Source organism: Phanerochaete carnosa (genome assembly GCF_000300595.1).
Source record: "Phanerochaete carnosa HHB-10118-sp unplaced genomic scaffold PHACAscaffold_6, whole genome shotgun sequence".
NCBI lineage: Eukaryota > Fungi > Basidiomycota > Agaricomycetes > Polyporales > Phanerochaetaceae > Phanerochaete > Phanerochaete carnosa.
The window spans coordinates 712,748-724,337 of NW_006767633.1; the positions used below are offsets into that span (position 1 = coordinate 712,748).

At 51.6% G+C, this 11,590-nt stretch overlaps 2 protein-coding genes across 2 annotated transcripts; both read right to left on the minus strand.

Annotated features, from left to right (window-relative positions):
* Positions 1 to 583: 583 nt before the first annotated feature.
* PHACADRAFT_196486 (uncharacterized protein) lies at positions 584 to 5,902 on the minus strand (the record flags this gene model as incomplete). The annotated part of the gene is made up of 16 exons (XM_007396692.1): positions 584 to 933; positions 983 to 1,404; positions 1,452 to 1,554; positions 1,606 to 2,238; positions 2,294 to 2,469; positions 2,523 to 3,066; positions 3,122 to 3,225; positions 3,278 to 3,731; positions 3,786 to 3,931; positions 3,987 to 4,182; positions 4,238 to 4,465; positions 4,515 to 4,590; positions 4,645 to 4,701; positions 4,749 to 4,790; positions 4,847 to 5,537; positions 5,586 to 5,902. 16 exons carry the CDS (start codon positions 5,900 to 5,902, stop codon positions 584 to 586), a joined length of 4,539 nt encoding a protein of 1,512 aa, XP_007396754.1.
* A 487-nt stretch (positions 5,903 to 6,389) lies between these two features.
* Positions 6,390 to 7,979, minus strand: PHACADRAFT_209878 (uncharacterized protein; the record flags this gene model as incomplete). Its single annotated transcript, XM_007396693.1, has 10 exons — positions 6,390 to 6,920; positions 6,975 to 7,010; positions 7,059 to 7,110; positions 7,173 to 7,188; positions 7,249 to 7,389; positions 7,444 to 7,457; positions 7,513 to 7,616; positions 7,673 to 7,770; positions 7,826 to 7,887; positions 7,948 to 7,979. 10 exons carry the CDS (start codon positions 7,977 to 7,979, stop codon positions 6,681 to 6,683), a joined length of 795 nt encoding a protein of 264 aa, XP_007396755.1. The 3' UTR covers positions 6,390 to 6,680.
* Between the last annotated feature and the right edge of the window lie 3,611 nt (positions 7,980 to 11,590).

Below are 11,590 nucleotides of genomic sequence, written 5' to 3' on the forward strand. Positions count from 1 at the left end.
AGGAAAAATATGGCATTTTCTTACTTATTTTTTCAGGCTGTTTTCGCATATTTTTTGTAACAAAAAAGTTCCAAATTTCTCTCGTGAGGGAGCGCGCCCTGACACTGCTCCGTCGCCACAATTAACCACGCATGCCTACTATTCAAGACTTCGTGCAATAGCAACATAGGGGCGCATGGTTAGAGGCTGAAGTACTGACAGATCATTCACATCCAAGCAATGAATCGGCGGTATCGTACGATACCCGAACTATCCCTTGTACCATATGCAGCTAACATCATACCGCTACCACTAACTTTGGCCACCAGGATGGCGTACAAACAACGCTCAAAACTCAAATTAGCACTATTCCCGCTTCCCCGTGCTTGAGGTCGTAGTGCTGTCTCGACGAGATGCGGCCTTTCTCCAGAGTGGTTGGGTCGGTATGACCAAAGGAGGAGGTGACGGCGACAGACGTCGACGTGCAGATGTCCCCGCATTTTTGCTGGTGCTACTGGTTGTTACCGTGGACACAGATTGAGATGCCGCTACTGGCGAAGTAGCCCCAGAAGTAAGCCACCGACCGCCATAACAGTACACATACTCACTCACTCTTGTTTGAAAGACTCTCGTACGCTGGCCTAGCCGGAGACAGTACATCGTTCGTTGCCTTCGGTGCGACGGACCTGGAGCTGCTGGTAATAATAGACGGCGCGAGAAGGTTCGAAAATGGCATCGTTGGCCCTGCAGACTTAGGGTTCGAGGATGCCAGTGACGTCGCGGGGGTATGCAAGCTGTCGAATACCATGCCGCTAACTGGAGTAGGGCTCAAGAGAGCCGAAAAGGGGGACTTCTCCGAGGCATCATCTTCATCCCCGTGATACCTTTGGGAGATATCGCCCCTTTTCATGCGCTGTTGTCGTGGCTCGGTTTGATGTACGGGCGTTCGGTGCTCTGCAGACATCCATATCAGAAGGTGCAGAGCACGAGATTTGCTTCTCACCTTCACCAACGGCACGCTTTGGTGGTGCGTCAACGTGACTTCCATGAATGGTAGAGGCTAGGGAAGGAGCTTGTACACGGATAGCTGATGGCGGAACATGAAGTTGTGTGTGAATCTGGAAAAGGAGATCGCCTTTGGCATTGAAAGTCGGGTTGCCGAGAACGCAAGCATCTTGGTCCAAACTACTCGCGACGGATGCCGCCTCCAGCTCCCCGATGCACTCTGCCGCATTCTGGAGCTCCACGGACCCCGGCAACACATTGCGAAGCAGTGTCTGCGGATTCAATGGGGTCGACGAGTAAGGACGTCCGGCGGATTCAGCGTGCGTGAATGTTATGGGAGACGCAGCCATCATGAAACGCAGGCCGCCGCCCTCAAAGGAGATCCTTAGCGTGGTCTTCCAACGAGCATGTGCCTTTGAGCTTTGGTCCGTCAGCACATGAGAGTAAATGAATGAAAAATGACGTACCTCCAGTTGTTCGTAGCGAGTTCGAGGAATATTGACCCACGTAAGACCATGTCCAAGCTGCCGCCGGAAGCCGTAAAGAATTCGAGATAATTCTCAGTGAGACCTGTGCAGATGCGGTGAGTAACACGATTGAAAATAGTACCATAAGGCCTACAGCAGAGAGTATGTGCATCGTCGCAGTCGGTGCTGAACTTTCGACCAAACTTCCAACGGTACCGCAGCACCCCATCGGCCTCGGCATGTGGACAAGGGACAAATGAACAATCACCCAGTTCGTGCTCGGGGTTCTTCGCCCAAGTGGTGAGGTGCAGCTTCCACGTCGTCTTGTGGAACTCGGAGAAGATAGGCTCGATTCGTGTTATCGCATTCACTTCCGACAGGAGGGGCAGAAGTCTCCCGCGCAGGAAGCTGTCAGCCGAGAGAGCAAGTGTACCACGAGATGGTGAGAACTCATTCGTGATCCATCTGCCCCAATGCTGTGGTAGGGGGCTGGGCAAGGGCCGATTGCCGTTCATGCAGAGGATGAGAACGGCTGGTTCGAATGCGGGGGACTGCTCGACGCTCGGACGCTGCTCTGAGCTGACGCGGAACGTTACGCTAGTGACGTTGGACGAGTGCGTATCAGAGGAAGGTCTACAGACGGGGATAGTTTTGAGTACATGACGACCCCGGGAAGCGAGTTGCTTGAGGTAGTCGCGGAGGCAAACAACGGTGGCTTGAGCCTTGTCGATTAAGCGCGGGTCGTTCAGACCCTTGAAGCGAGAATGCATGAGGTTGAAGTCGACATCTGATAAGTTCAATTTCACCAATAAGCACTCAGATACTAGCGAAGATGCGCGTACGCTGCAGATCCAGGTAGAGATGCATCAGATCCCCACTTGCGTAGCTGGAGAAACGGGACCTGATGAAACTTTCGCGCCATCCGGGGCTAACGCCGAGTATGGCAGTGTGGTCGCATAGCTCCAGATTGAGATCGAATGCAATCATCCAATCCGCAAATTTGAAAGAGTCAAGATCACTGTGTATCAACACTCAGCCCTTTCATTATTGATGGACGATGAACCGGTATACCCAGCAGGCCGAGCCCCGCTTCGGACGGTCTTCAAACCACCTTCAATGATGTTTACAAGTAGAAGAGCCTTCCCGCCGTCAAGTAGTCGTATCGTCAGTGGCCCGAACGCTGAGCTGAAGAGATCTTGATACCGCCACTCTGCAAGCAGCCGGTCGCCGGCGGCGCGCGCTTGCGCTTGCTGCCACTGCGAGCGGAAATGGTCGTTAATAGCTGTCTGTGGCAACGCAATGACCATGTCAAAACCGTGCATGTCGACGTTCTGAGACAATTCTGTCCAGGTAACAGCGTCAGCGGAGGAGGAACCTTGCCCTGCAATGGCGGTTTGTCGAAGGCGAACATGGCTGGTGTCGAAATCAGGCGTTTGAAGCGACGCGCCGGGCGAGCGGGAATCGCGATGGTACACCACGAGCCCGCTTGTACTCTCCAGGATGTACAGATACTCTCCTGAAATGAAGTCGATGACCCGATCCCCATAGCCAACAGCGTCTTCGTTCAGCTTCGAGAAATTCCCTAACTGCGAGAATTGAGGCATGAAATAGCTGCCTAAATAAGACATCCGTAAACCAAGAGCTTACTGAAATTAAATGCTGAAACTTACTTAGACGGTCCAGATGGTATTCCACCACAAAGCTATCCTCTTCACTACGCTCCACATTCATCAGTATCGCAATTCTCCAGTCGGAGAAGACTCTGAACGGAGAGCTGTTGGTGATGTTAATCGAAGGCAGAATGTGGACGGCCACTGTGGACATACCTCTCGAGATCTTCAGTCTTGTAGAGAAGTGCCTCCTTCAGGTCGAAGCATATAACGACCTCCCTGTCGCATAGCGCTGCGATTTGCGGAGGGCCAAACACCAAGCGGAAGTGCACCTCTTCATTGCCGGACGACCACGACCCTCGGCACTCCGCAAGAGGAAGAACGGCACCATCTGCCGTACTCGACGTTGTGGAAGCTATGAGCCAGGCGATTGAGAGGAAGCGGTTGATCTCCTCTACTGGTACGTTCTGTACGTGTGTAACGCCCGGCAATCCAAGCGAAGATCGCGAGAAGTCAATGGGCGCCGGCAGGCTTTCGTCTGGCGATAAAGGGGGGTAAAAAAGCGTATCGTGCCCCGCGCGCCCCAGGAAGTGGAGGTAGTCTTGTAAGTAGACCTCTAAGGCCTCTCTTCTCCTTTCGACACGGGGAGAAACTCCAATCAACTTAGCATCTGCGTATATTCCTGTCAGAGAAGAGTCTAACTCTGAGGCACGAAACAACCAACTTTCGAGGTCAAGATGGAGCTGTATAATAAGATGTTCATCTCCAAAGTCTTGAACAGATCCGACCACGACAGGGGCCGCAGAGGTCATGTAGAATGGTACGCTGAACGTCACTCGCGTATCGGATATTTCTTCTATAGCTGACATGCTAGATACGCCCATTAGTCAGCCTGATATGCGGTGAAATCTGGCGAGGATGTTACCTGCGAGAATGCGAGGAGCTGGGAGCGTTGTAATGGTCCGGAGAGAACATGCCCTTAACTATATTTAGATGGAGTGTTACTTCGTGCTGGCAACAGATCTCGAGATCAGGCGGTCCTAGTTGAACGTGAAAGTTAACCCTCTCCGGGGAAACGTTCGGGGTGCCATCTCGGTATTCGGCCAGTGCAATGCAGTAACCTGGATTGTGGGGCACCGTGAACAAGAGCGAGACTCTGGGGGCGGCTGAACTTACGGTAGGTCAGATCGTGCTTGCCTTGCGCATATCGACTTCCAATGTGGCTGTTCGCCTGTTGCCAGAGTGCGTGAAATTGGGACTTGAAAAATGCAGCTACTTGGAGTGCATTGTCGTGTTCGTAAATCTCATGAGAAGACTGTTCGCTTATCGATCCATGAGTTGTACTGGACTGTTGGAAGCGGTTGTATGTGCTGGTATGTATTGTTGGGTCGGAAAGTGTCCCAACTGCATGGGAAGATTAGAGGTCGCACAGATGGCTGAGCGAATCGCTGACTGTTCTCAGCATCCACGTCGATCCGAGGCCTAATCTCGGTTAGCCACCCATAGAGATCCTCTGGTATGGTCCGACCCTCAGAAAGCATTAGTGTGAGATGATTCACTAAGATCAAGAACCAGCTGCGTACCTCGAAGAGATCGGAGATATCGCCATCGCTGGCGATGGCAAATTCCGCGTCTGAGTGCTGTAGCGAACTGTTAGCAAGTAGCCGAGCAATGTTAGTTTACGTACCTCGAGAATGTAGTCAAGGAGAAGATCGACGGCCAAGCGTAGCTGTTGGCTTGAATTAATCATTCTGGACTCATTGTCGTATATCACCGGGAACGCACCTCTGCAGATGATTCGTCCGATCGCCCTGTACTACCCGCGACTTTAGAGGGCGCTGGGTCGTCATGAGGTGGAAGCTGGCTCGGCCCGGCGTTCGCGATGATTCTCTTAGGGAGTATAGGGCGTCGCTTAATCTTGTAATAGCTTAGGAAGACCGACTGGTCGTTCGCCTCTTCAGGTCTCCTTTCCCAGTACGTGGTCGACACTGTCTTCAACTCCGGCAGCTCGTACTTGTAGGCTTTACGAGATGATACTGCCGAAGCCTCGGAAGATGAGCTTACAGATGAAGGCTGGCGGCGAGGTCCCGTGCGATACTGCACATTTGGCATGTGCCTTTCCTCCGAAGACGTGGCCTCGACGGTTGCCTCGACGACGGATCCAAGTTGACAGTTAAACGAAAAGCTGTGTGTCTGTTTCATATTTCCCCGGTATGCGGCGACCGTCCACGCAGACGTCTTGAGTGTTCCGCGAACCATGATGATATCTTCCGGTTGACATTGAACGCCGTACTTATCCGGATCAGTTGCGAAGTCGCACCAGCTGCCATGATTTCGCGCGATATAGTGCGTGATCTTGGCTGATCGCTGTACTATGGTCTTCGTGGCTTGATCATGTATGATCAGCATACCGCCTTGAGAGCTTGAGCATTCGAACTTGTATCCGAGCCCCGCACCTGCGCCAGTTCCGCTCTGTCTGTGGAGGGTCCGAAGACGACGCTTTGAAAGACGAATGGCCACCTACACATTCGCAGATCCTCCGACACTATGACTCTTCACGCTCCTGCTTACAAATGACTGGGCTGGGAAATAGTTGGGCCTGACCGTTAGCAGCCGCTGATTGAGCAATAATGGCTCGAAGTTGGACGGGACGCCGCCACCATTGACTGGGTGATCTTGATCTACGGTGACATTGAAAAGCCTGTGGAAGGCGCCATCCTCGTCTATATACCCTACATCACCAATGTAGATGTCGCCATGAAGAGGTTCAGGTGACCACAAAGCGCGCCCAAGGCAATAGTGGTCGAGCTCTTGCGCAAATACATCAGGAGCATTAGCCATGAGAGTTGTCCAGGGAGTGGTTCTCGGTGAAGGAACAAAGGATGTAAACGCGGTTACAAGAGAGAAGCCGTGCGTCACCAACTTTAAAGTTGTATTAAGACCTCGTGTAAGTGAGTGTGAGTTGTCCTGCATAAAACTATCTCAAAGTGAGATTGAAACCACTTTCATGTCAACTCACGAGAATGTTATGTGTGCCAAGGAGAATACTTCACACTGTCTCGTCATAGCTAACGAGTAGATGGATCGAGCATAGAATAAAGCCCAGAACCATATCGCGTCCTTATTGCATGGCTTAATTAGGCATTTCAATCCCCCGACCTGCCTACGGACATGTTTTTCTTAAACTAAGAGCGTAATGAAAATTTCTCCGATTGTGGCACAAAGAGGTGGTATGAAGGTTGATGATGGACAAGAATAAGGGTTCAATGAACTCGAGAGATGGTGAAGCTCGTTTTCGGCATGAGATACGCGCCAAACACAGCGCGCGCAGACTCCATGAATACAGAAAACACAAACAATGTTACGAACAAGTACAGTGTGCGTACCAACAGTACTTGAATGGCCTAAGAGCCTCCCGTACATGGTCGAGTTGTATTTCCTAAGCTAAGCGTTGTACCATCAACGGTATGAGTGATATACAGGCCAAGGCTCAAGCGCTCAAAGCCTGCACTCGGGATTAGTCGATATCGTAGCCTTCGAATTTCCTGCTCGCATAAGTTACAGACCCCGCTGTCCGCTTAAAACACTAGTGTGTGCCCCAGAGATCTTCGGCGACGGTTCATACTTCAGCACTGGTAGTTTCACGACGTTCCCCCTCATCCACTTCAGCGAGGTCATTCTCTTCGTCACAGGATTCGTCGCTCCAGGCACCCTGCAGCGTCTCTCCAATATTGCCCAGTTGAATTGTTGGCTTTCTGAACTGTAGCGCCGACTGTCCTTCGCTTACAGAGTAGTCCGGCCCCGTTTCCGAGCCAGCCGTCCGAAGATTGATCATGAAGCGGCCAATGAGCACCGGGGGCTGCATGGCCAGTCCATGAGTGCAACTAGGGTAAACAGAACGTACGATGCGCACCAGAGTCGTAATAAACATGTTTAGAAATGATGGGGCCTGAATTCAATGTCAGCTACGGCTCGTGTGCTTATGTAGGCGACATACCCCGGAGGAGCCATAGGTCAGTAGCTGGGCTATATTTATCGCTAGCAGAGCTCTGTATTCATTATCGTCTGCCATGAGCCACTCCATGTAGAGCTACTTACGAGCTGCACTTACATGAAATACAGAGTTCCTGTGTAGGCAGCTGGGCATCAGTGATAGCAAATGCGGAGGCGCGCAAAGGACTACTGACCACCGCGCAGCAAACACGTCGTCACTGATGACCTCATCTTGAGGTGGCGAGCATTCTTCCAGTGTCTGAATGTTTTAATCCAGGTCAAGACGAGCACGATAGTGTCGGCGAGGACGAGTAAGCCGCGTGTGGTGGATGTGACTGCGAGCAGGGGGCGTTTGAGTCAGTGTCTCCGGCATGTTAGAATACTCTGACCGCGGAGCGTACCTCTATACCGCGAAGTTCAATATTTCAGAAGTGCGAGGGTAAGATATGTGCACCCACATGCGATGTGTTTGCGCGGAGAACAGGGGCTCTTGAATGCATGTCACTCCAATGAGCCGGTCCAAGACTTGAATAGATGTGTACTCCGCCTCCACCGCGGCATACTGCATAGAAGCATCGGCCGGAGTATATGAGGGATTCGAGCAGACGCGACACGCACTAGATTTGTCGCAAATGGCACCATGCTCAGTGTGAACACCATCAGCGACCAGACATAGCTCCTATTCCAGATTGCGAACACGCGCAGGGCGGAAAAGACTGATCTACGAGGTTAGTGGGCACTTTTGACTTGAGAAGACTGTGTGAGGCATACGTGCTATCTGGAGGTATCCAATAAGGCTGAATATCCAGCTCAGGATCTCAGACTGTGGGCAGCTGCGTGTTAGGTTCTGTAAGCCACCCGACACTTATGGGTCTTAGACGAACTGCACTTACACCTGTAAGAAGTATTGTTGTAGATTATACATAGTCAAAGACATCAAAGCTTACATTCGAAGTTGCTAGCGCAAGTTGTAGCATGGCTTTGAGGAGCAAACACCATCGTACCGAGCCTAGGAGTATGGAGGATGCGGTGATAGGTCTTTTCCAGACAGCGTTAATCTCTCCGACGATTGTAATCGAAAACTCGTAGATGATGAGGCCTGGGTGACAGGTTTTGCATGAGCAACACAGTGGGAAGCAATGGATGTACTTGCACGTGGCGGCTACAGTGATATAGTCACTCGCGGCACTGAAAGACGAAGGTATAAGTACTGTACTGTCAGGTACAAACAGGGTGACGATTACTATGGCCAGTAGGCTTGGACAGGAGGTTGGCCTGAGTGCGCCAACATAGTGAACGTGGGGGAAACAGGGACTCGGCGAGCTGCAATGAGGGTAGGTCACCACTCGCACACTTTATGAGCAGCTTGTCCGGTCGTCCGTCGGTATTCGTGTTCTGACTGCTACCACCGGTCATTTCGGCATAGTGTTTCGCCGAAGACTGAGGAGGCTGAAAGCACTGGAACCGAAAGCCTGGCTCTCAGGAATGCGACTCGACCTCACTAAGACGTGAGCGAAACTATGTTGAAGCAGGATAGGAGTCGGAAACTCGCGCTTTGAGGTATGAAAGGCTATTAGTAATGATACTTAGGAAACAGGATTCTCGTGCTGTTATGGCATGTTCTCAGTCCGTGTTATCTGCTCGTTCAGTTTTGGCATAGCTTCACAAACTCTGTTGTCGTCCCTTGTTGTCCTGTGACCTCGAGAGCTACAAGCTTCGACGTCGGATACATGTGCTAGAACGCGGGCAACAAGGCGGCGGGGAAGGGCCTTGGAGAAGATGCATGCTAAGCGTTTCCTGCGAGTCGGGAAGAAAGTATTCCGGATTGAGAGGATGCTCTACTTCAACTTTACGGCGGGTCTGTTGTAGGCGTGGGAGTTTGAGCCCCTCTGCAGATTCCAGAATGTGTCTCTACAGTAAAATTTAAACTCCGCTTACTTTGAACCCCTTACTGCAATCAGCGATAACTTACTTGGGGGCGAGTGGTCCGGAACCGAGACCGCCTGGATGACTTAGCCGAGGCTCAACCACTGGCTCAAAGGAACTACGACACCCTCGCACACATCGTACTGTACCTCCCAGAGATCCGCGATATTGTACACAGGGCGTTTCTCGAGACCAACAGCCGATTGGCTGTATACGCACATGAGTTGGACGTTGGACCGCTGGAGCGCCCGAGCGGCTCGACGCCCATCGTGTCGACCCCAAGGCAGAGAAAGACGGCCTCTTCGGTGGTTGCGACGAGCGAGGTCAACATCTCTCTGTTCGCTGACGTGTCTCTCTACTGCCCGAGCACTAGGAGCGTTGCGTCGCGTGCCTCCAATGACTTTCCTACACAATCGAGATGAGTTCTGCTTGTCTGATGTTTAATACTGGACGCCCTGTGTAGCCAAGTCCCGAATAACCATCACAAGAACCTACATAACAGGTACAACCGAACAAGGTGCTACCTTGTCTCGCAACTGCCACTTCACCTTCCGATGCAAAGTGCCTTCAGGCTCCGCCGAGCACCCTTGGACGCCTCGGTTAGCTCGTGGCCACCGTCGCAGCCAAGCAGTTATCGTGCATCGTCCCTGCCTCAGCTTTGGACACCTGCACCTTGAATCTTCTATCTCGCGCCGCCTGCCCAGGTTGAAGCCAGGATCAAGGGGAGTGGGTCATCCGGATCGTTGACAGCTCAGACGGATAGGCCATAAGGGAAAGAAGAGAGTCCTCGAGGCCGACGAGTTCGGGGAAGAGGACGCCGATGGAGCGCACCGGAAGAGGCGCGATGAGAACGGCAAGGCCGACAAGACAATACTCCAGACAGTAGGAACGCTTCTGCTAGTCGCAAATGTCCCCGAATGAAACGACCTCGAACTGAGTCTTAGACGGATGCTTTACACTGTCCCGCTTGGCATCGCTAGAAGAATTTTCCTTAGTGTCTGCTGCATGGAAGTCAGTTATTTCGCCTTTCATATTAACGATATTCAGTAATCAATATACTGATGAATCATGCGGATACGCCACTCACATACCTCCATGGCATAGCGACCATAGCTGATGTCGATGAATAGGTGGATGGGCACAAAACGAAGCCTAGAATTAGCGTCCTTGCTTGTCGGCTTAATTAGGCATGTAGATCCCACGGCCCGCGTCCGAATATGGTTACCAGTTCGTCTTTGCTCTCGCGCACGCGTACTTTTCCCCTATTTCGAGCCTTCGAATAATACACTCTGTGTCTCTGACCTTCTCTATTATGCTTGCGATTTGACAGTTCTCTACCAACCATGGTGGTGGTTCTGGCATAATTACCGACAGCCTTCTGTTCCTGAGGCCGGACAATAGAACAGACCTAGTCAAGTCTACGTGAGTGTCTTGGTATTTGATTTTGTACTCTTACTCAGAGAATCAGCATCTCTTCTGTTTACAGGCGTCTGGTGGGGAATGTTGTCCACGCATAGAGCTTGCAGCTGTCTCCAACTACTTGTGATCACTCATTGGAAGAAGGCGATGCGGGAGTCGGGCTGGAGCAATTGCACATAGCGCACCAGGGTTAGCACCCTCTTATTTGCGCAGTTGCAACTCCTCCGATAACCCCGCCCAAAGTGAAAGAAGCTACCGGAGCTCCCCGCGAGGCTGAATTGGGGGAGCCGCGATGCCTCCACGATCGACTCGTGGGATTATCTCGCTGCAGTCTAACTTCGCGCCATTAGAAGGCATCTCCACGAGGCCAGGTTAGGTTAGAACTTTACTGAGATACACCTTCGCTCTCACCCTTCACAGTGATCCGTATAAGCACTGTTTTAGACGCTTTGGAGCGTCCGAGAGAATCGCGGAGGTGTGTACGAACAACCCGCTTCTCCCGAGGCAACCTCATTCTTTCTCCTGGCAGCCGTTGATTTAAGGTTCGGATACCTGCCTAGCGAAAACATCCTAGCAGCGGTCAGTATTGTCAGATTGTATGCACGTGTCGTTGTCAATCGCTGATCTACTCTTCCAGAAGAAATTCTACCTGGAGTCACTTGATGGTCACGGCATCGCTTAGTGACTTCATACAGTCTTTCACATCGCACGGCCATGTACAGCTTATTCGACTTACGACACTCCTTCAAGCGCAGTGAAGCTGACTTTGGAAAAAGCCGTGCGTTTTCCACGTTGAACGTCCCAGCCATCAGGATGCTCTTAATTTCTCGGGGCTCTGTAAGTGATACTGCTCCGGCTTCATCGAATCGACTGCGAGGCGGCTGTGCGCTGTTGTTGGATGCATGTCAATGGCGTACACCGGATTCAAAACTTTGGCATTGCTACCAGCTTCTACGTAAGTTAAGTATAGCCAATCTTAGAGTTTTCTATGAGAGGTGTTCCACCCGTCATTTAGCATCGCCTGTGTCACCGGTACGCTCCAAGATTTCTGATCTTCTCTATATGCTCACGCAAGTCGCACAGGAAGGCGGAACTTACGAGATCACGCGGTTACTGCAGGTAAGAAGCAAGCCTCAGTTCGGCTGCCGTTTTCTGGCGTGATTGGTCGCTCATGTTAAATGCGTGGATAGT